At 36.5% G+C, this 22,883-nt stretch overlaps 3 protein-coding genes across 3 annotated transcripts; 1 reads left to right on the top strand and 2 right to left on the bottom strand.

Moving 5' to 3' along the window:
* Position 1: 1 nt before the first annotated feature.
* LOC144427405 (uncharacterized) lies at positions 2–1,237 on the top strand. Its single transcript, XM_078116589.1, has one exon. The coding sequence runs from the start codon at positions 2–4 to the stop codon at positions 1,235–1,237; it is 1,236 nt and encodes a 411-aa protein (XP_077972715.1).
* Positions 1,238–5,793: 4,556 nt separating this feature from the next.
* Positions 5,794–11,284, bottom strand: LOC120339097 (carboxypeptidase B-like). Its single transcript, XM_039407164.2, has 9 exons — positions 11,067–11,284; positions 10,755–10,830; positions 10,150–10,398; positions 8,949–9,161; positions 8,515–8,613; positions 8,346–8,436; positions 7,765–7,970; positions 7,035–7,119; positions 5,794–6,542 (listed from the first exon to the last, which is right to left on the bottom strand). The coding sequence occupies exons 1-9, from the start codon at positions 11,150–11,152 to the stop codon at positions 6,340–6,342; spliced, it is 1,308 nt and encodes a 435-aa protein (XP_039263098.2). The 5' UTR covers positions 11,153–11,284; the 3' UTR covers positions 5,794–6,339.
* Positions 11,285–20,818: 9,534 nt separating this feature from the next.
* Positions 20,819–21,346, bottom strand: LOC144427404 (uncharacterized). The gene has a single exon (XM_078116587.1). It carries the CDS (start codon positions 21,344–21,346, stop codon positions 20,819–20,821), a length of 528 nt encoding a protein of 175 aa, XP_077972713.1.
* Positions 21,347–22,883: the final 1,537 nt, after the last annotated feature.

Raw genomic sequence — 22,883 nt, 5'->3', positions numbered from 1 at the left:
GATGGACGGCGATGAATCGCCAACTTCTTCCGGAGTGAAAAGGAAGGGGGACGATAGTAATTCTAATGCCCAAAGTAAAGTAAAAATTAACACAATAAGTCAAGAAAATGACGTTATATCTACATTCGTTGTTGTACGGGGTACCCAGCGTAAGATGAGAACGTACAATCCTATAGTTATACATAGAAATTTGGTGCAGAAGTTTGGAACACTAAAAGCGGTACGTGTGCTTGGTTCTGGGGATTTGAAAATTGAATGTTCAAACGAAAAGCAAGTTAAACTATTGTTGGAATGTGATGATATCGGCGATAGCACAACCAACATTCCAGTGAAGACCGAATTGTTTGTAAACAATGATCAAAATACTAGAGTAGTAATTAGCGATGTGCCAATTGACATGGCCGATAATGAATTGTTGGACGCATTATCTGGACAACGTGTTGTCTTTGTAAAAAGGCTTAATAGAAAAATCGAAGGCAAGTTTGTGCAGAGTAAATCAGTTCTGATTTGTTTTAACACATGCATTGTACCATCAATCGTGACTATCGGCTATATGCGATTCAGGACCAGAGTGTATAACCCTCCACCGATTCGTTGTTTTAATTGCAATAGATTTGGCCATGTAGCTAAAAATTGTCGATGTAAAGTTCGCTGTGCCAAGTGCGGTAGAAACCACGAATATAATAAATGTGATTCCGAAACTCCAAGATGTTGTAATTGTGGACAAGAACACAGCGCCGCATATGGTGGCTGCGAAGTATATAAACGGGAACGGTTGATTCAAAAAACAATGGCGAGTACTAAACTACCGTATGAGGAGGCAAAGAACCACATTAAGCAAACTATTTCAGAAACTGCGCAATTTTCGGCAAATGATTTTCCGGCTCTTCCCAGTAAAGTTCCTTTTCAAGGAAGTACACCTGTCCTTATGATTAGAAAGTCGAAAGATATATTGTCATCAGACAAGTCATCTCAACAAGCGCCTATTATAGGCCAATATAGTCGCCCCAATTCGAAAGAGGTAAATGAAGATAAGAATGCACCTATATCTCTGGACCCAATACATTTTTTCGCATTTATCGCAGAAGTCATAAAAAATACGCTAGAGGTTTCTCAAAGTGGAAAAGAATGTGATGTTTACGCTATTGTTTCGATGTCCGCTGGCGCTCAATTTGGATTCGATGTCGACGCTGGCAACCTTAAAAATGCAATAAAACAACATTCAACCAAAAAGTAAAATTAACTATCATCCAATGGAATTGCCGTAGTATATACCGGAAACTAGGTGAATTGAAAAACTTTATTAGTGCTTCACACCAGAAACCTGACGTAATAGCCATCCAAGAAAGCAATCTCACACCAAAATATAATCCTAGCATACCAGGGTATACCATAGTACGCAAAGATAGATTGATTAGTAAAGGTGGTGGCATCTTATTTGTTATAAAAAATAATATATCTTTTGTTAAAAATACCTTTACAACCTCTAAATGGCGCAGAAGCTCAAAGTGTCAGTTTGGGAAATCTTAAGATAGTCAATGTATACGTCCCACCTGATGTTAGAATTTCTCAATATGCCTTCGAACGATTTTTTGATCAATTTTCACGACAAACAGTCTTTTGTGGGGATTTTAATTCACATCATTTCTTGTGGGGTAGCCCAACAAACAATCAACGAGGACTAGCTCTTGCTGGAGCTATTGACAGCACAGATTTAGTAGTACTTAACACCTCTGTTCCCACTAGGATAAATTATTATCCCATAACAGAGTAAATAATTGGTCGTTATTGGATTTAACAATAGCATCTCCTGATGTTGCCCATAGATGTAATACAATTGTAACCAACGAGTTACTGGGAAGTGATCACGTAATGGTTAAAACTTATTTTAACGTAACACAAGTCGGTGACACAAGTAATTACATGGAATCATGGCGACTCGATAAAGCAAATTGGGATAAGTTCTCGGAATTATGTAAAACGCGCATCAGTGAGAATATAGTCACAAGCGATATAAATGAATTCAATGATTTTCTTACAAATGCGATTATCTTAGCAGCAAATGAATCAATACCACGAACAAAATCCTACACAAAAAATGGCATCCCGTGGTGGAATGCTGATTGCGACAAAGCCATACGGCTAAGAAAAGCGGCGTTCCTTAAAATGAAAAGGTCGATGTCCATCGAAAATGTGATAATGTATAAAAAACGTAGATCTGAAGCAAGAAGAATAATATTGAAGGCTAAAAGGCAGAGTTGGCATGATTACTGTAGCTCACTGGACAAGAATGAAAAACTCAGCAACGTATGGAAAATGGTTAGGCGCTTCACTAAAAGCAAGGTGTACGAACAAATCCCCGGCCTTAAACACAATGGTATAACAGCAATCGAAGATTCCGAAAAAGCTGAGCTTCTGGCGAGTTCGTTCTCGGCGGTCAGTAGCAATGAAAACTACACTCCGAAATTTCTTCAAAGAAAGATCGCATTCGAATCCTCACATGACGTAACAATCTTCAAGGCTAATCACAAATTGGATAAAAATATCACAATGAAAGAACTTAATCAAGTTTTAAAACCAAGAAAAAGCACTGCTCCAGGACTAGACAAGATTTGCTACGCGATGCTTATAAAATTGCCCGCAGAATGTAAAGACATATTACTCAAATTGTTCAATTTGATTTTGAACAAAGGGAGTATTCCAGATACCTGGAAACGCTCTGTTGTAATTCCGATTCTTAAATCCAATAAACAAAAAGACCAACCATCTTCATATAGGCCTATATCTTTAACTAGCAATTTATGTAAGGTCTTGGAAAGAATTATAGTTCGCAGACTGAAGTGGTTTGTTGAAAAAAATGGCATATTATGTAGAGAACAGAGCGGTTTTAGGTGGAGGAGATCTACAACTGATGCATATCTAAAATTACACGATGACATATATAAAGCTTTACCAAATAAAAGATCTGTACTTGGCATTTTCTTAGACATGGAAAAAGCGTATGACATGGTATGGAAAAGAGGACTGTTATACAAACTATATAACATTGGTGTCACCGGGAAAATTTGGATTTTTGTTGCATCTTTTCTGACAAATCGTTCATTTCAGGTTAGAGTAGGCAGTCGTCTTTCAAGTATATTCTCATTGGAAAACGGAATTCCTCAAGGGAGCGTAATCAGTCCACTGCTATTCAATATAATGATAAACGATATGCCTAGTACTATTTCATCAGATAATGTTGGATTGTTTGCAGACGATAGCGCTCTATGGCACATTGGTCTCAATATTGAAGATTTAATCATTTCCTCTCAGAACTCGTTGGATTGCATTCAGTCCTGGTGCAATCAATGGGGTTTTAAGATCTCGGTCACAAAATCAATAGTTGTACTCTTCACCCGAAAGAGAAAATTACCACCAATACAACTACACATAAACGGTGTAATACTCCCAGTCAGGAATGAAGTAAGATACCTCGGAGTCTATTTCGATAGGCGCTTAAATTATAAGAGACATATCGAATATGTTGTACAAAAATGTAGTAAACGGATTAATCTGCTGCGTTTGCTTATTGGAACTAGCTGGGGAGCTAACAAATCACCCCTTTTGTCATTGTACAGATCCCTAGTTCGACCCATTATTGAATATGGTATGGAAGCCTATTTTTCAGCATCAATAAATGCCATAAGAAAAATCGAAATTATCCAATCTCAATGTCTACGCATCGCTGCAGGTGGCATGATGAGTACGCCTAAAATTGCTTTACAAGTTTGTTGTAATGAGATGCCATTGATTATAAGACGACTACAATTATGCCTCTTATATAAGGCTAAACTGCTAACATTTGTTGACCATCCTTGCCACGAAGTCATCGAACACTCATGGCATGAAATATTTCCCAACTCTCCAGCATTTCGTACATTTGGTATGATTGCAAGGACTTTCGATATTGACAAATTGGATATTAGTATTATTAAAGCCGAAGAAATTCCCCCATGGTATTTGGACGAAATTAATATCGACGATGCATTATCGAATATACTTTTTCCTTGGTATACGCCCGACCAAACAAAAGCTATAAGTTTGGATTATATAAATGAATCCTATCAATCACACGTGCATATCTATACCGATGGGTCAAAAATTGATGACAAATGCGGTGCTGCGGTTTATGTTCCATATAATAATTCTCGTATGGGTTTTAGGCTAGACAAAGACTGTTCCTCGTTTGATTGCGAAGTTTTTGCAATATATAGTGCCCTTACATGGTCAAAAAATAACTATAAAAGGAATATACTTGTCATATCGGATTGTATGTCTGCTATACACGCTATAAATAATAACTCGGATCAAATTAGTAATATATCTTCAAATATTCAGACTTGTCTTTTTGAGTTACAGGAACATGGATGCAAAATCACACTACTATGGGCTCCAGGACATGTTGGCATTCCGGGTAACGAAGTCGCCGACAAAATAGCAAAGGTATCAGCGGCGAAAGTCGATGTGGACAAAAGATTATCCCAATCACAAAACAAAGTCAAATCACAAATTCGACAATTCTGCGCTAATAAATGGGATCAACATTTTATACAAAGTGACCAAGCGTTTCATTACAAGACAATTTTCCCCACAATTGAAGACAGCATCAAGAATTCCACTTGGTCACCACGAATAATGGACAAAATTTTATTTCGACTTCAGACGGGACATTGCCGTTTAAATGGGCACCTCCATAAAATAGGATGCCATAATAATGGACTTTGCGATTTCTGTAATGATCCAGAGACAGTAGAACATTTTCTAATGAACTGTCGTGCATATAGAAATGAAAGACGCATACTAAAGATGAAATGCCGCGATTATGGCATTGAATTTCAACTCAAAGCTATCTTACGCGACCCTAGCATTTTCCCTGCTCTTGTTGATGTTGTGAAATCTACCAAGAGAGTATTATAGGCATATACAAAATTTTGATTTAAATTGTCTGGCGCAAAAGACTCAAATTGTTTAAAGCGCCATATATTACCATACCACACACACACACAAAAATAACGTGTTTTTCTGATTTATAAGCAACATCTTATTAAAGATCAGAGGCAAGCGTCTACTGCTGCGACGTTTACCAGCGCCTGCCAATTAAATGTTGAGGACTCCTATAGGATTTAAGCACCATGTTTCTCCGATCAAACTTGGAGAGCTTTGAGGAGAAGGATAGATTATGTTGAGTGTCCTGTCTTCTAGTCTACCATCAATTCTCGTTATTATTTGGACTGTCTGTGAATCGTGATTGAATTTGCTCAAGTCGGTGAGAAATATATCAGTCAACAAAACTGGAGATTTTATATAAATTGCGTTATGTAATTTATAAGTCATAACGTCTCATTGTGTGAAATTCTATGTCTACATTAGAATACTTTTTCAAGTTCAAAGGTATAGATGAGACGATTCCATATCCTTCTTTCCTTCCGCTTCATCCTTTTTTCCTTTTCAATTTCACTTATGTTTATTTTTAACCATGTTTCTTTTCATTTCCATCTCCCATTCACACCTGGTGCCTACTTCTTCACTCATTGATAACATAACCTCATTCCGGAAATTTCCGCTTTCGAGGGACTAGCATGCACGTACGAGAAAATCAAATAAAATTCCTATTTTTTAGGAGCTTTTCTTATAAAGCGAATTTAAATGGCACGAGATCCTTTAGTTTAAGTAAAATAGTTGATACATGTCGCCTAATCATTATTTTTTATTTCAAGTTTTGAACCAATTCACGACACCTAGATTTTTAAATGAGAATGTATTTTACAACCAAAAACAATATAATTAAATATTAAGTATGAGAGAAGTGTGATTGCGGAATGCGCAGAATTTCGTGTGACTTATAATACAGATTTTCGTCGATTTGAAACAAAATTGTCATTCTGTTGACAATAGGTACCCTGCTGTCAAATTATGGCACATCAGCTATTCTTATCTGATTGCCAGTACATGATTATCTTCACAATGGCATATCAAAAAGTTTTCGCTTCGCCAGTTAGACTTATCCAATTTCTTAAGGTTAAAAATGTTAAATATATTTATGCATTCAGTTTTCCTAATTTGAATTACAACCATATGTGATGTAATTTTTAAATTTAAATCTCACTATGAAATGACTAGCACTTTGAACGATGGATGAAAGCTATTCAAAACTTCAAGAGAATTGTAGTTAAGAATTTCGTTGAAATCTAATATATATTTTTTATCGAAAAGGAATGAACAAAATATGGTCGTCTGCAGTTTCAATTAGAATTTATAATTTGTCATACATGAATTATAGAACCAAAATTTATTTGCTCTCTAAAATCCAGAACCTTCGTAGTCGTCTCTTACGAAATTGGATAAGACCTCTAATCCAGCAAGATATTCCTCTCCATTTGGAATTATTTGATCGGGAGGAAGAAGGAATCCATATCTTCCCTCATCTCGAAGCTCGAATGTGTAAGAGTGAACGATCCCCATTTCCTCGTAAGTCCAATCCGCTGTGTCTCCAGAGCTGACGTCTGAAATGAAATATTTTGATATCAGTTGTAAGCCAAACAATAGGAGTATAATTCATTTTACTGTTTATTTCTATTCTGGATTTCTAGATGTTTGTTTTCGAACTGTTTTCCATAACGATGCCCCAAATTGACGAAGGCAAACAAATAAAAGAACACTTTCACTCCACTGTAAAAATTTGAGAACTGTCATTTGTATTAATTAAATCTTTCTTACAAAAAAATCTCTTTTTAGTTGATTTGAAAGTTGCATCACAAAAAAATGTTTATCAAAGACGAAGGTTCGAATAGAGATTCTTATATGAATCAATGGTGAAAGTGATTGGACGAAAATTTTACTAGACAATTTCCTACAATATCAGAGACACCGCGAAAAGATTTTTATGTATAAAAAACCAACACGCAGAACCACCATAGGCTAACTGTAAATCGTTATCTTATAAAACATAGCTTACTTTCTGATTTTGACGATAATATTTTCAATTTTGTACTCACAAATAGTAATTGCGCTTGGTCCATATGTATAATACTTTCCATGTACGGCTTTTATAGCGTCGTGCATGAGCTTGCTGGTTGCGTTCTGTATCAGAGATACTCGATTAGAAAAATATTGAATTGGAAAACATAACAATTGCCAATCGTTCATTGGTTCAAAATATAAATTGGCTTGTATTTTTGGAAGCGATTCATGCAACTCCAGTAGAGTTCCTATATTTCTATTTACGGAGCAAAATTTAACAACAGAAAATTAGTCTAATAATCTGATTTAACCCACTTAATGACGTTATTTGTGATACCGGTTTAGGTTACTTATAATTTGCAATTATAGATGTATTGAGCAAACTAGACTTGATATTGTGCAATATTGTGAGTAGAACCGGATTATGGAATAAGTATAAAATACTGTATCCTATTCAGAGCATCATTCAAAATCATCAATATTGTGGTTGTTGAACAGATCACACACGATGCTAAATATGATAAACACTGTTGAATTTATTAAAATATTCCCAACTTCCAAATTACTTTCTTGTTCTCGAAATAAATGATTTTAGATCGGTTCGTGCCAGACTTTATAAAATGAGTACGATCACAAGCGCATTTCAATTGCCCGCGCTATATATAAATTATCTAAAACTAAATGTCATTTTGTCTGTTACATTACGCTAATTAAACCAATGCTCGTTTAGGCATATATATGAAAACTGTTTTCAATTTGTCTTACCAACTCTTCATTTTCAGGAGGGAGCTCTTCCGTCCAACCATAAGCGTATAAAATCAATTGAGTATATGAGTGTGTGGTAACATAAGCCCCAATATTTCCCTTTCCCACTCCCATGATATAATTTTGAAGATGACGAATTTCTGACTCTGATGCAGGCATTGGGCCATAGTAGGTGTAAGAGCATGGAATACCAGATGCTCCAGGATCTAAATATAGTAAAAATCACATACAGTTTCTAAAAGATTTCGTGATTCCGGTGACCAAGTGGTTGATGTATTGAACTGAACTACGTTGGTACTATAGAACAAAAATCGAAAATCTAACCCAGTACCCGCCACCTCGCGCGGGTATATAATTAAATTGTTAGACAATGGCAACCCCTAAAAAATTGCGTTCTTCCAATATGTAGTAACATATCAGTAACAGCTTGTACGTAGACGGTGTCGAACCATAAAGATTGCAATATATAATAATTTTTTTCAAATACAGATCCTCCTTTAAATTTAAAAGCATGTAAAAATGTCGTATAAAAAGTGCTTCAAAATGAACCCGGTTGTCACGGATATGTGTCAGGTACTCACACGACCAATGGTTGTCCCAGTTACGGTTTCCATCAACACCAGTGCAGAGACTGCCTGGTCCGGTACTGCGTGTTTTTCTCCATAGCCTGTCCTAAAATTTAAAAAATAACAATAGATGAGAATAGCGAATTGTGTTAGAATGAGAAAAACAATGAAGGAGAACACTTACTCCAAGCCAAGTTTCCACATATCCATCAATGTTAATCATTGGCACAAAATACCAGTCTACTTCATCTATCATGTGAGTGTATTTGGGGTTTCTCAGCATCTAAAATCCATATTTGTGAGACATTAAAATTATTCGACGGAAAGACAAATACATAAAAATAAATTTAGCATTAAGTAGTTCTCACACTTGTTTGGTGCCAATGTATACATTATACGCATGTAAATCGCCCCCAAAGTAGGTTTATTCCTTTATCCAGAAAGCTACAAGTTTTCCATCCAATTAACGAGATTTTGTGATCACGACATGTCCAGGTAATCTGATGTTATATTCAATAACGGCAATTTGTATCGAGCATCTCATCGAACAGCAAAATTTTTTTATGTCGAAAGTAATAATTAGTTCGAAATAGAGTGCATCGTTTATCCATAAATTACCTCTTTAAAAATAAACAACAAAGATGCCGTTGAAATCCATTCTCTGCAATGAATTAAAGCATCCACAAATATGGTTGGCTTGGGATTACCACTGGAAGATGGTTTATGGAATTTCAGAACGTACAGTGGTCGGCCCTGATAGGTGACTCCAAACTGTTCTTTTGATACAAAGCTTCCGTATTCTGCCACTACCAATTCCATCCATTCGTAAACCTGAAATCATTTAACAATCTTTTAAAAAACAACTCATCAAATTGTGACAGATGATTATTATTTTGTCAAATTTTGCCGTTTTACTTTAGTTAAATATAATACAATGGGGCGATGCCCAATATGACACAAATATGACACAATGATTAAGTACTAGTCTTCGACTTTGCCTGACTAAAAGATCTGCCACAGGGTGCGCAATTTTGATGACATCATCACACAGAAAAAAAAAACTTATTCCATAGAGCCCGCAAAATTTTTAGAAAAATAAATATGCCTCCTAGCGAAAATCACAATCTTTGACCACTGAATTTTTGTAAACCATTAATCTAGTAGTCAGGCGATTTTTTGCATAACAACAAGAAAAGGAATTTTAACAACAATAACATAATAATAATATTAATAAAATATCCATGTTTAGATTTCGTAGCCAACAAACAATATGTATATTGCAAAACCGCTCTAATATGAAGGTTAAACAATCGTGAGCACGATTTATCTGTTTCTAAATTTCAATCGACTTGAAGGAACAACGTTGCTCCTCAGTGCAATGCTGAATATTGCGTGAGACATCGCATAAAATCGAAACATTCTTTGGTCATTAAATATTCAACAACAGCCACATAAAATCATACTACGGGCAACTGCACACTCACACGGTTGCGAGATCGAATGTTCAATATGCAAAATGGTTAATGTTGGAAGATGAAATATTTATTTACACGTGGACAAAACGATACCCATGATTATTATCAAGGTGTATTCTTCTTTTTGAAAAAAAAATTAGAACAATTAGTTTTTTAAAAGACAGTCTGACTTTCTTTAAGCAGTTTTATATATATTTTAAAGATTATTATCTGCATATCCCTTCCTGGTCAAATTTACAAGCGTCCACGTTATGACGAAATCATTGTTTAAAACACGTCACAGTATTATATGTAATGAATTGGGATAAAATTGTAAAATATAATTTTAATTTTTCTCTTTTTACCTCTTCTGCTGGGTGATACTGGGAATATACAAATGTATCCAAGCTACTAGCTACGGCTTTTTCAGTTGCTGTCCATGCTTTTCGAGATGATTTTTGTTCATTGATTAAATCTTGGATATCAGATATATAAACCGTGTAATCAAATATTCCATTCATTTCGAGATGATCTTGAATTTCCAGAGCAAATTTCGGTTCGATTCTAAAATCGACAGGACGTCCAGTCGCAACTGGATCCGACCAAAAGTCAAGCTATAAAATCGGGAAAAATTTAAATAGAAATTGGCATTCTGAAACGAAAAGTTGAATACTCTAAATTGTTTTGAAATAATATTTTACAGTCAATCAGTTTATTTTTACTGTATTCTATTTACTTCTATATTTTTGTATATCATACGACTATGTGTGTACTATTTACTGTAACAAACAACATTTTTTAGGTGCTCTGTATCTAAAGTGCGACTTGAAGATGTAGAGGTCTTGTTGCTGAAGCAAACAAGTTCAAATGACAGTTACCAGTTAAGGTAGGTAATGAAAATTTCAAATCAAGATGAATCGTCGGCGATTGGCGTAAGAAGCCATACTATGCTAAGCCAGTGCGCACTTACCTCAAACGCATCTTCCATATCTCTTAGAATTGCTAATACTTCTTTCGATTTCGGAATAACTCGCCAGACTTGATGCCTATAAAATGTGAGTCATAGTGATATAAAAGTTAGAAATACCTTGAGAATAACACAGTAATTACGGACGCGAGCCAGTTGTCATACGGATTTAATTGTGGGTACTCCTAAAGTATGGGCTCCAAGATGTCGCATAACCTGAACCCGAACCTGGTACACAACCTCAGTTCTGGTTGTGCGCCATCTTGGTGCGCATACTTCAGTAATTGTGTTTAATTTGAGAGAGAAAAAACTTACCCTTTGTAGTTAACATGTTCCGTACTTGAAATATCCACACTATATACTCCCAGCAGGAGCAAAAAAATATTTAAGTATTTCATCATTGGAGGAAAACCGTGTATCTCTCGCCAAAGTTTAGTACAACTCAAACACGTTAATTGTAAAGCTGAGTTATATTCTACGAAAAATAGACTGAGAATCTTATTTTGATTGCTAAATAGATGAATAACGCAGCCAACGCCCGTCGCACTTGTATGCCAAAAGGCCAGTCATTGCCATTACAGGACCATCTGACGGATTTCTTTAATTTACAAATGACTATTATCTTTGCATATATCGAAGACATTGTTATTTTTTAATCGAAGAATTACGTTAAATAAATTACGGTCCACATTTTCTATATTTCCCCATTATATCAAAGGTTCAAACTTTTGATAATACAGTTATACGAAAATTCACATCGATTCGGATATGTTTGCTGCGTCGACTCCGGATTCTCAACGAATGTCCTTCGCACCGTCATTGTTTTCTGACAATCAAGCATTCGGGCGAGGCTGACGAAAAGTTTGCAAAACAAGAATTTGTTCTGTGTTGCAACCACATAGTCGTACATGAATCAAAGATAAAAAAGTATATTTATTCACGTTCAATTGCAATCCATACATGACCAAGTAAGCTTACATAAAACTGGATGCAACATTGATTAATTACGGACAGGTTATTGTCTCTCGTAAACGCAGAATCAAGAATTTTTTTCTACGATGTTAACAAATATTTGTTTTGTGTCATGTACAGTAGATAAATATATGAACATCGTAATTCATGCGACAGAATTACAGGGATGATGAACATTATGTTATATTTACAAAGGCATATAACAACCAATATCTATTTTTTTCATCTTATATCGTCTTTGCTCCGATGTAATGTCTGAATTACAAGGACCCCTTATTCGCAAAGGTAATATTAATCGCAACAATTTATAATGCGTCGCCATTATCATCTGATTTATTATACAGAGCGTTTAACAAATTGTCCAAATTAATTGAATAAAACTTGTTTAAGCGTTTTAGCAGGGTTAAAGGGATTTTTCTGAATAAGTTAAAGCTTTTAAGATGTTTCAACAATCATGAAAAGTGTGATCTTGTTTGACAGCTTTTACTCTAAAAATTAGGTGTTTTTCCGATTTTTCATTCAATGGCACTTAGGTTTATTTATTTCTCTTATATTTTCATCAAATGTAATATGCAAAGCTGGCAACTATGGCAATTTCAACGACAAAACGATCTTCGATCTATGTAATCGATCTAGCAATCGACAAGGCAAATATTTTTAATATATATTTCTAATCATAAAAATATTTCACTACCACGATCACTATTTTAAAATTACGTTATTTGCCTATATTTAATTTTATCGCAATATGATTTTATATGAATTGTATGACACCAACACGTTTTACAACAAACTCTTAATTTCAAAAATATTTTTTTTATTTTGGAAAATTATTTTTGTTTTCAAAACATTTTTATTCGCCAAGCTTAATTTATACATGCATAATAGTTTTTTAGTGCATTTAAATAGAATATGCATACATTTTCAATAATTTGGAATATATTCAATTTAATTCTTCAAGATTACTTTTACATGGGTTTTGTACAAAATCAATTACTGGTTGATTACAGGGCGAGTCTTAAAAATGATCAACTAGGTCAAGTCGAATCCCATATTCGTCAATGCAAGCACCATGGTCTTGCAGATCTGCCATTTGTGACCGAAAATAGGTACTGTTAAATTGTTTTGTTTTTGCCATCTTTGTTACTTCGATAAGCCAGTCAATTACGGTACTGGGAAGGGTGCACTCATCATTTTTGACGGTTTTCCCGAAAGAGGTAAGCCCGCCATCTCGCGGATAATCATAGACAAACGCTATTCTTCCCGTTCAAATTGTTTAATTACCTTATTGCGGACCATCGAAATGAATTTGAAAATAGTATTTGATCCTTGTCTCAAAGAAGTCGTGTCCCAACTATACGATATTTCTTATTTTGAAACATCCTTGTTCCACACTTGTCTGTTCTAAGTTAGGATAGATCAGGGTGTTAAAAATATACCGCAAAATGTTTTTATTAAAAAGTAACTCAAAATTTTATCTTTAATGGTTTTATTCATTTTAAAAAATTACATTGAACTGATTTTATATATGGTTTAAATAATTCTCTTGTGTGTTTCATAATCTCTCGCTCTGGATGTAAGAAATGTTTGCATGCATTTTATGGAACCTTGAGTCCTTCACTTTAAACACCGTTAGTTAGTCACGCTTTATGATTTACATTGCCCAGCTTTACTGTGACGTAATAAGTCACTTCTTTCCCCGCGCTTTACGGCCCTCTAGAACTTTCCTTGCCACGAGGTAGACGCTTGTTGCGCTTTGCTTATTAGAGAGGATTCTGCGCGACCGCAGAAATTATAGCTTATAGGTTTTACTATTTTCTGGTTATATTACAAAATGATTAGCAGGTAGGAATTCTAGAATTGAAATGATTATGTTTATCCATATATTGTCCGATAGGTTGTGAGGATTGCTGTATTTTTTGTTGTATCGAATACGTCTGTCACTTATTGTTTTTATTTGTATTATAGCATACTTATGGCTGTTCTTTGAGTCCTTGTCAAAAACAGTCAATTTATCACTAACACTAACCCTAACACTGTTATCACTGACTTCAACATTAGATGTGTTTAAACAAGATAATAAAGTTTCTTTCAACACAAGTCTACAGAATTAATGGTGTACAGGTTGCAGTGTGTGTTGGTCAGTTGGTGCATAGATTGAAGACAATATTTGGGGACCCAAGGGACAGGACGCGTCTCCAGTTACCCTGTATCTTTGAGTCGCAGTGGGACACATTAGGTATCGTACCCTACGCGTACTTATCCCACATCGAAATAAATTGACTGATGGCTTTGAATGATGAAATTCTTCAATCTGCTGTGTCTCACACCAGCACAGCATTGGAAATCCAGACACTGGAAACAATTCGACTCGTTCATGATCGAAACATCACTACATTACTTACCAGTCTTGATAGACTGATGAATATTCCAAATAATCGAAAAAATGTAGTTGCTGCAAAAGATAGACTGGATAATGCAGTGGCTACTTGGGAGGAATATTTGAACAATTACATTACTTCGCATTCAGCAACAACAGAATCTGATGCCATGAATTTTCAAAACGCTTCACAGTATTTAACTCGGCTAAATGATATGAAAAATTCATGTAATATGAAATATCAACATTATCAACAAGACTGCCTTGCTAGTGATCAATCCCAAGCAAGTTCCAGAAAATCAAAACGTTCACATTCAAAGACCGGTAGCACAACTTCTTCCACAAAAGCGAAGTTGCTGGAGCTGGAGGCGGCCGAAGAATTAGAAGAGGCACAAGCTGCACAAATTGAATCTCAACTTGCCAAACTTCAAGCTGAGAAAAAGATGAGAAAGGCACTTTATAAACAACAAAGAGCGAAGATCATAGCAGCCAGTAGTACAAAATCCTCAATAAGTTCATTGATCGAAGTACAAGCTCTTGATGAAACACTGTTTGAACCACCCCCAGCATTGAAGTTGCAAAATTATGTGCCGGAATATCCTTGTAACGTCATGCAACCTTCTGTTCAAGTTTCAACAGGAGGTGGAATAACTGGCATTCTCAGCTCAGCAATTGGCACTTCTACAGGTATGGCCATTACAATGCCTTCTGCTAGTATTACTGAGCTTACGTTGTGTAATTCGACTCCTGTTATCATCAGTAGGAGCCAACAGCTGCATAGAATTATAAATACCACTGGCACCTTACCAATTGTACCTTCAGCTATACATGATAATATTGCACCATTACAAAATTTGCCTGTTGTGACGACCCCAGGTATCTCTATGGGGCCGGCGTTATCTCACCAAACTGCAAGAAGGAATTTGTCATATCCCACCGCCTCATCAAGTTACCATGATAATACGTTACCTGCATATCCCCCAATGGGGCCGGCATCTATAGGCACATCATTTTTGTATCCTGCTATTTGTGAACCAACTTTTACCTACCCACAAATTTTTCGCCCTGTGACTTATCCTGAGCCCCTTCCTACCTTGCCTACCCGACCCATTATGTCATCAATGGCCAGAGATGACTGTTGGATGCCACCGCCTTTAAGGTCCTATCTTCCTCCTAGTCCTGCACTACCACCAGTAATTTCAAGACCTGATCTTCACACTTCAGTACTCCCGGAATATCCATCTCAACAATTGGATTATAATTATCCCAGCAGAGATGATTTGTATGTTTTGGCAAACACCATGAAACAAGGCTTCACACTGCCTAAACTTGACCCCATAACATTTGATGGTGACCCCAAAAGCTATCATGCATTCATGCGTGGATTTGACAACATTATTGGTCATCACGCCTATGAACCTGCGGTGAAATTAGCTCAACTTATACAGATGTGCACTGGTGAGGCCAAGGATGCTATTAAGCATCTTGTAATTGTCGATTCTCCAAGCGAAGGATATCAAGCAGCACGAGACACCTTACTTTATCGATTTGGAAATCGTACACTCGTCATTGACGCTCACATTCGTCAACTGACAGAAGGTCCTAGAATAAGAGCCAATGATACTAAAGCACTGTGTCGACTTGCTTCACAGATGAGAAACTGTTTCATTATTCTGACACAGTGGAAAGCTGAACAAATGCTGGATGCACAAGCTTATCTCAAAGATATATTTCGTCGTTTACCACCAACATTACAAGCAGATTATGTACATGACACTTCTTGGAAGAATCATCCGATTCCTTCATTCACTCATTTATTGGAATTTGTTGAACTGAGAGCCCATCTCAGTAATAATTTTTATGGAAGTTTAATGGCAGAAAATGACAACAAGCCCAGGGCAGTACAAAATTTTAAACCTCGCCTTGGGAAAATGTCTGCCTACTCTACAATCAGTTCTTCAACATCACAGAAGAGGAATTCATCACCTGCTTACAAACCAACACATTACAATGGAAGACAACAAGCCCATGGTGCTAGCCAAAAGCACCCACAAACTTTATGTTTATGTTGCAAGAACGATCACTCTTTATATCGTTGCGCAACATTCAAACAATATGACCTGCAACATCGTCGTGATTTCATTCGAGAGAACAATTTATGCTTCAACTGCATAAGATCCGGACACATCGTCAAGGAATGTCCGTCTCAGAAACATTGCCAAGCTGATGGGTGTACACGGAAGCACCACACACTACTTCATCAGAATGAAATGCCAACCAGGCCACGATCACCTGTGACCGGAAATATACCCACGGACACTAATAGTAAGGTCAATTCAACAAATGTAAGTTCTTATTTTGCCAATGTTGTCAACTTTTGTGATACTGATTGTTTTGTTAGGCTCATGGTTGTCCCTGTTGAGGTGAAAGTTTGTGATTCGAACCATAAGTCATTGACATATGCCTTCCTAGATTATGGGGCAACTAGATCCTTGTGTTCCACTAAATTAGCTAGGGATTTGGCTCTCAATGGTGAGCCAGAGAGATGTACAATACGGACTGCCACTGGTCCAAAACTTCATGATGGCATGAAAGTTTCATTTACTATTAGGGGTGTCCTTGAACCACAGACCGTTGATGTTCACCATGCCCTGACCTTTGACTCGATACCCGATGTACGAGATTCAATACCAAACACTGAGGCCACACAGCGTTATCCTCACCTACGGGACCTAGAATTTCCCCTATTGAATAAACCAATTGATTTGCTTATTGGGGCTGATGTCCTGGGTCGTTACCCAATCACTGAAACCCGGGTGGGTGCAGCTGGATCACCCACTGCATTACACACCATCCTAGATTGGGCCCTTACTGGCCCAGATGTAAGCATTGCAGAGACCAATGCAGAAGTCAATTATTTGAATACTGTACAACCATTTGATTGTAATTTTACTGATTTTTCTAATTTTAATGAACCTATTTGTCATATGTGTGCTCATGATTTTGCTGATGTCAATGCTAACCCATGTATTACTCAGCCATCCCAAGATGATAGAAGGGCACTTGATTTTATGAACCAAACTGTGACCAAGGTTGATGGTCGGTTTCAAATTGGACTTCCATGGAAGTCAGACACTGTTAGCCTTCCCTATAACCGTAATATCGCTGAGAAGCGACTAACGTATTTGAAACGTAAATTCATGGGGGACCCCGAATTATTTCAGAAATATAGAGATAAAATTGAGGGTTATATTCAGAATGGTTACGCCGAAGTAATCCCATCACATGCACTCACACCCACAAACAAAACATGGTACATTCCACATCATGCCACACACCAATCTAAATTTAGAGTTGTTTTTGACAGTTCTGCTGAGTGTAAAGGAACTTCATTGAATAAAAATTTGCTTTCTGGTCCTGACAACAACAACATGCTAACAGGAGTGCTCATTCAATTCAGGCAAGAATTGACTGCATTTGTTTGTGACATAAAAGAAATGTTCCACAGAATTAAAGTTTCACCTGAGGACACAGATGCTCAGCGGTTCCTATGGTGGAAAGACCATAATTTGGATAGTGATCCCCGTGACTTTAAAATGTTGTCCCACAACTTTGGGAACACTTCATCACCTTCTGTTGCCACATTTGCGCTACACAAAGTAGCCACAGACAATCTGTCGAATGCACATGAGATGACAGTACGCACAGTTATGCGAAATTTTTACGTCGATGATGGACTGAAATCTGTCGATGATCCATCAGATGCTGTAAGACTAATCAAACAGCTCACTGAATTATTAGCAACTGGAGGATTTCACCTCACCAAATTTATGAGCAATGATATCAATGTTCTGCAATCAGTTCCAGAAAGTGACCGTGCTCCTGCAATTAAAGACCTCAATCTTGAACGTAATTCACTCAGTCGAACCCTAGGTGTTCAGTGGAACATGCACACTGATGAATTTGTAGTATATGTCAACATTGAACCAAAGGCGCTCACTCGAAGAGGCATTCTTTCAATGGTGAGTCAAATCTTCGATCCTTTGGGTTTCGTTCAACCATTCATCTTACCTGCTAAGCGAATTCTACAGGATCTTTGTATCGAAGGATACTCATGGGATGACCCCATTACTGGTTTACTAAAGGACCGTTGGGAAAAATGGATCGATAAATTACATGCATTGAATGGACTGGCGATCCCTCGATGTTACAAACCACAAGAGTTCAAAAGCAACAATATCCAATTACATTGTTTTTGTGATGCCAGCACATCTGGCTATGGAGCATCAGCTTACTTACGACTTACTGGCGACAAAGGTGAAGTTCATTGTTCCTTTGTCAGGGGAGTCGCTAGAGTAACTCCTAAGCAGCCACTGACTATTCCACGACTGGAACTAACCGCTGCAGTTGTGGCTGCTGAACTTGCCAATTCAATTTTACAAGAACTGGACTATACAGTTGACAGCGTTATATATTGGTCAGATTCCATGTCAGTTATCCAGATGATCAATAATCGTTCTGAACGCTTCAAGACATTTGTGGCCAACAGAATAAACACAATTCATCTCTTGTCAAAACCACATCAATGGCACCATGTCGAATCTAAGCTGAATCCAGCCGACATCGCTTCTCATGGTCTAATGCCAGATAAACTAAACAAGGCTGGTATTTGGTTCAAAGGCCCACAATTTATATGGGGAAGTAAAGATGCATGGACCATGGTTAATGATGGGATTCATAAAGTCCCATGCAACCCACAACTTGTTTCGGAGATGAAAGTTCATTATACTGAACCTATGGAAGATCTCGCAGATTCTTCTCCATTACATGAACTGTTATTGCGTTACTCATTATTCGAAAAACTACGTAGAGCTGTTGCATGGCTACTACGTTTTCGTACATATGCAACTTGGAAATTCTCACATTCTGACAATTCACCAACTTTGGGATTTTTATCTGTGGAGGAATTAGATTGCGCCACCAAAGAAATTATGAAACTAGTACAACAATCATCCCTCTCAGAGGAGCTCAAATATTTTGAAGATAATACAGATGCTGAGGAAGTACCGTTGAATCTACAGAACAAAAAGAAACTCAAAACACAATTTTCGAAAACACTTCTTAAATGCAACCCTTTTGTACAAGACGGAATCCTGCGTGTAGGTGGACGACTTCGAAACTCTGGTTTACCAGTTGATCAGAAGCATCCGATTATTCTTCCACCATACCATCATGTGACAAAACTGATTATTACCAAACATCATGAAATGACTGGACATTCTGGTACATTACACACACTTTCCTCTGTTCGTGGCAAATATTGGATTTTGAAGGGACAATCTGCTGTTGCTAAGGTTGTTCGTGACTGTGTTGCTTGCAACAGCGTTCTAACGCAGAACATAGCTTGAATTCAACTTCATATGTTTACTTTTTGCTTCACATTATACAGGGTGTTGAAATGTAAGCAAAATTTTTCGCCATTGCAACAAATCACGTCACAGATAGCGATTTCAGTTTAACTCCAGATAAAATAAAAAAAACTAATTCATTATACACGACTTTCAAACACTTAGTTTCAGAATCTTCTCTTTAAATCCTGATTACCATAGTTATCGTACGCGTTTCATTCATTTTGAAGTCTTCCAGTGCTTATCAGAGATAGGATTGATTTGGTGCGAAAATACTACTCCAGTGTGGGATAAGTACGCGTAGGGTACGATACCTAATGTGTCCCACTGCGACTCAAAGATACAGGGTAACTGGAGACGCGTCCTGTCCCTTGGGTCCCCAAATATTGTCTTCAATCTATGCACCAACTGACCAACACACACTGCAACCTGTACACCATTAATTCTGTAGACTTGTGTTGAAAGAAACTTTATTATCTTGTTTAAACACATCTAATGTTGACGTCAGTGATAACAGTGTTAGGGTTAGTGTCGGCGTTAGTGTTAGTGATAAATTGACTGTTTTTGACAAGGACTCAAAGAACAGCCATAAGTATGCTATAATACAAATAAAAACAATAAGTGACAGACGTATTCGATACAACAAAAAATACAGCAATCCTCACAACCTATCGGACAATATATGGATAAACATAATCATTTCAATTCTAGAATTCCTACCTGCTAATCATTTTGTAATATAACCAGAAAATAGTAAAACCTATAAGCTATAATTTCTGCGGTCGCGCAGAATCCTCCCTAATAAGCAAAGCGCAACAAGCGTCTACCTCGTGGCAAGGAAAGTTCTAGAGGGCCGTAAAGCGCGGGGAAATAAGTGACTTATTACGTCACAGTAAAGCTGGGCAATGTAAATCATAAAGCGTGACTAACTAACGGTGTTTAAAGTGAAGGACTCAAGGTTCCATAAAATGCATGCAAACATTTCTTACATACCGGCCCCGAAAATTATATGAAATGTTATATCGATAACAAGAAAAATGATTTCCAAAAACAAGAAAGGTTTGCTTGACTTCCAAAAAACAATCGAAAGGATAAACACAGTAACAAACCAATAAAGATAGCGAAATGTCAATGTCAATGCAAGACTCCAAAAAAAATAAAAAGGGGGGGTAAAACCAAAAAATTATCTCCCTCAAAAATAATTCGAAATAGACACCTAATATTCCCATAGTGAGAATGTATGTTATGTACGTGTAACTGTGTATATGTGGATGCTTTATATGTAGTGTGTATTGTGTGTAAATGTATCAAACAGCTTCTAGTAGACAAAGCTTCCTTATGTCACGCACATATGTTGAATTGGATGTGCGCACCTTCACTCGTCTGACAACTTCTTGATCATCAGGATATGTTTCTTCTACAATTGCCTTGGGCCAACATCCTCTTGGTGAATTGTCATCGTACATCAGCACAAGATCTCCAATTTGAAAGTTGCGTTGAACATTGAGCCACTTCTGTCGGCACTGTAATTGGGGAAGATATTCTTTTGTCCAACGCTGCCAAAATAAATCGAGTAATCGTTGAACATGCCTGTATCCTCTTCTATATTCATCCGTTCGAAAAAACACATCAGGTGGTAAAGATGGTTCTAATCTGTTTATCAAAATTGAGTTGGGAGAGAGGGCATTCAAGTCTTTCGGATCATCACTCAGTGGTGTGAGTGGTCTATCATTGAGAATTCCCTCCACTCCTGTAAGAAGAGACCATAATGAGTAATCATTGAGAGACTGGCCATTCAATAGAGCTCGAAGAATTCTTTTCACCTCTCGTACCATTCTTTCTACCACTCCATTTTGGTGACTAGAAAGAGGAGGCGAAAAATGCCATTGTATACCCTTTTGAGATAGAGATGTGTCGATCAGTTTGGAATTCCATTTGTTTATACCATCTGCAATAGCTTTGCTTCCAGCCACCAAGTTGGATCCATTGTCTGAATATACATGAAAACCTTAAACTGCAGAAATAGTCAAGCACTCAGTCATCATCATATGGTATTATTTTGAACACCTTAGGCATCAGAATTTGTTTCCGATTTTAATGAATATCAAAAGATTGCCATCACACCATAGTAAGTAAATGCAAGACTGTTAGGAAGTATTCCCAATCTTTCAGATTGCATAATTCATCATAACCAAAAATTTATTAGGTCAATGTCGATTATCAATACTAATGATTAAAATACTACCTTATATCTGGATGCAAATATAAGTCATTCATAAGTTTAATATCGTATGTTGTACTATGGCCTTTATTCTTCATACTTGATTTCTAAACATAAACTTATTTCTGATTAGCCAGGAGTTTGAAGAAGTTGAGGGTCCGGAATTTCGGAAATATTGACTTCTTCGATACATTTTTCGCTTTCACATGACTCAAATTTCAAAAAGGGCTCATTGACTTATATTCGTTAATAGATTTTTCAACCATAATAGGAAAATTCAGATAAAAAATATAAATTGATAAAAGCAAAGAATGTTATAAATGGTGACCGTACATTTGAACCCATGTGTATATCCGCGGGATCAATTCAAGCTATATGCGGGTGCTAAACCCCATGGGTTAGAGTTAGTATGGGTTCAAATATCGGTAAAACAAAAAAATCCATAGGTGCAATAGTATGCAGGTGCAATTGTCATGGGTTCAAATGTAATGGGACCGTTATAAATATCGATATGGACCGACTTCTATTTTTAAAGTTAAGCCACCTTGTTGTAGTCATTTTTAACCAAATTCAGATAAGAATAATTTCCTAAAGAATGAGTCCACCTATGAACGTACATTTCAACCTATTCATTCATTAAGTTCAAACTTCCCTAACCTATTTCAATGTCTATGAATGTAAACACAGTATAATTACGTACATACCGGTGTATAATTGTGAATTACCATTCATGTAAGTTGTAAACGGTTAACTTACTATACCCCTTGTATATATCATGAAAACAGATCCGGTTACGAATTGCAGTAAAACAAATTTTGTTGACAAGTTTATATCGAATATATTTGACTCTATACACATTAATCTCCTAGTAGTGTCCTAGATTTGGATCAAACACCTAAATATATAAACCTACGTTGTTGTTGTTGTTATAAATGAATTAATAAAGAGCAAAATTCTAAAATAACTCTGAAAACTGACTGCCAATACAAGTAACCTTACATGTTTCTCATTAAACATAATTTCGCTGTATCATATGAACACATCACGTACATTGAAGTTAAAAAAATGATATCGACCATTTTTAAGAGCGATTTTCCGATATTACACTACAATTCAACCTTCTACTACATTGAAAAATTATATATAAATGA

This window comes from Styela clava, chromosome 9 (assembly GCF_964204865.1).
Source record: "Styela clava chromosome 9, kaStyClav1.hap1.2, whole genome shotgun sequence".
Lineage (NCBI taxonomy): Eukaryota > Metazoa > Chordata > Ascidiacea > Stolidobranchia > Styelidae > Styela > Styela clava.
The sequence above is the reverse complement of the archived record's forward strand: the minus strand, read 5'-3'. Positions and strand labels throughout refer to the sequence as shown.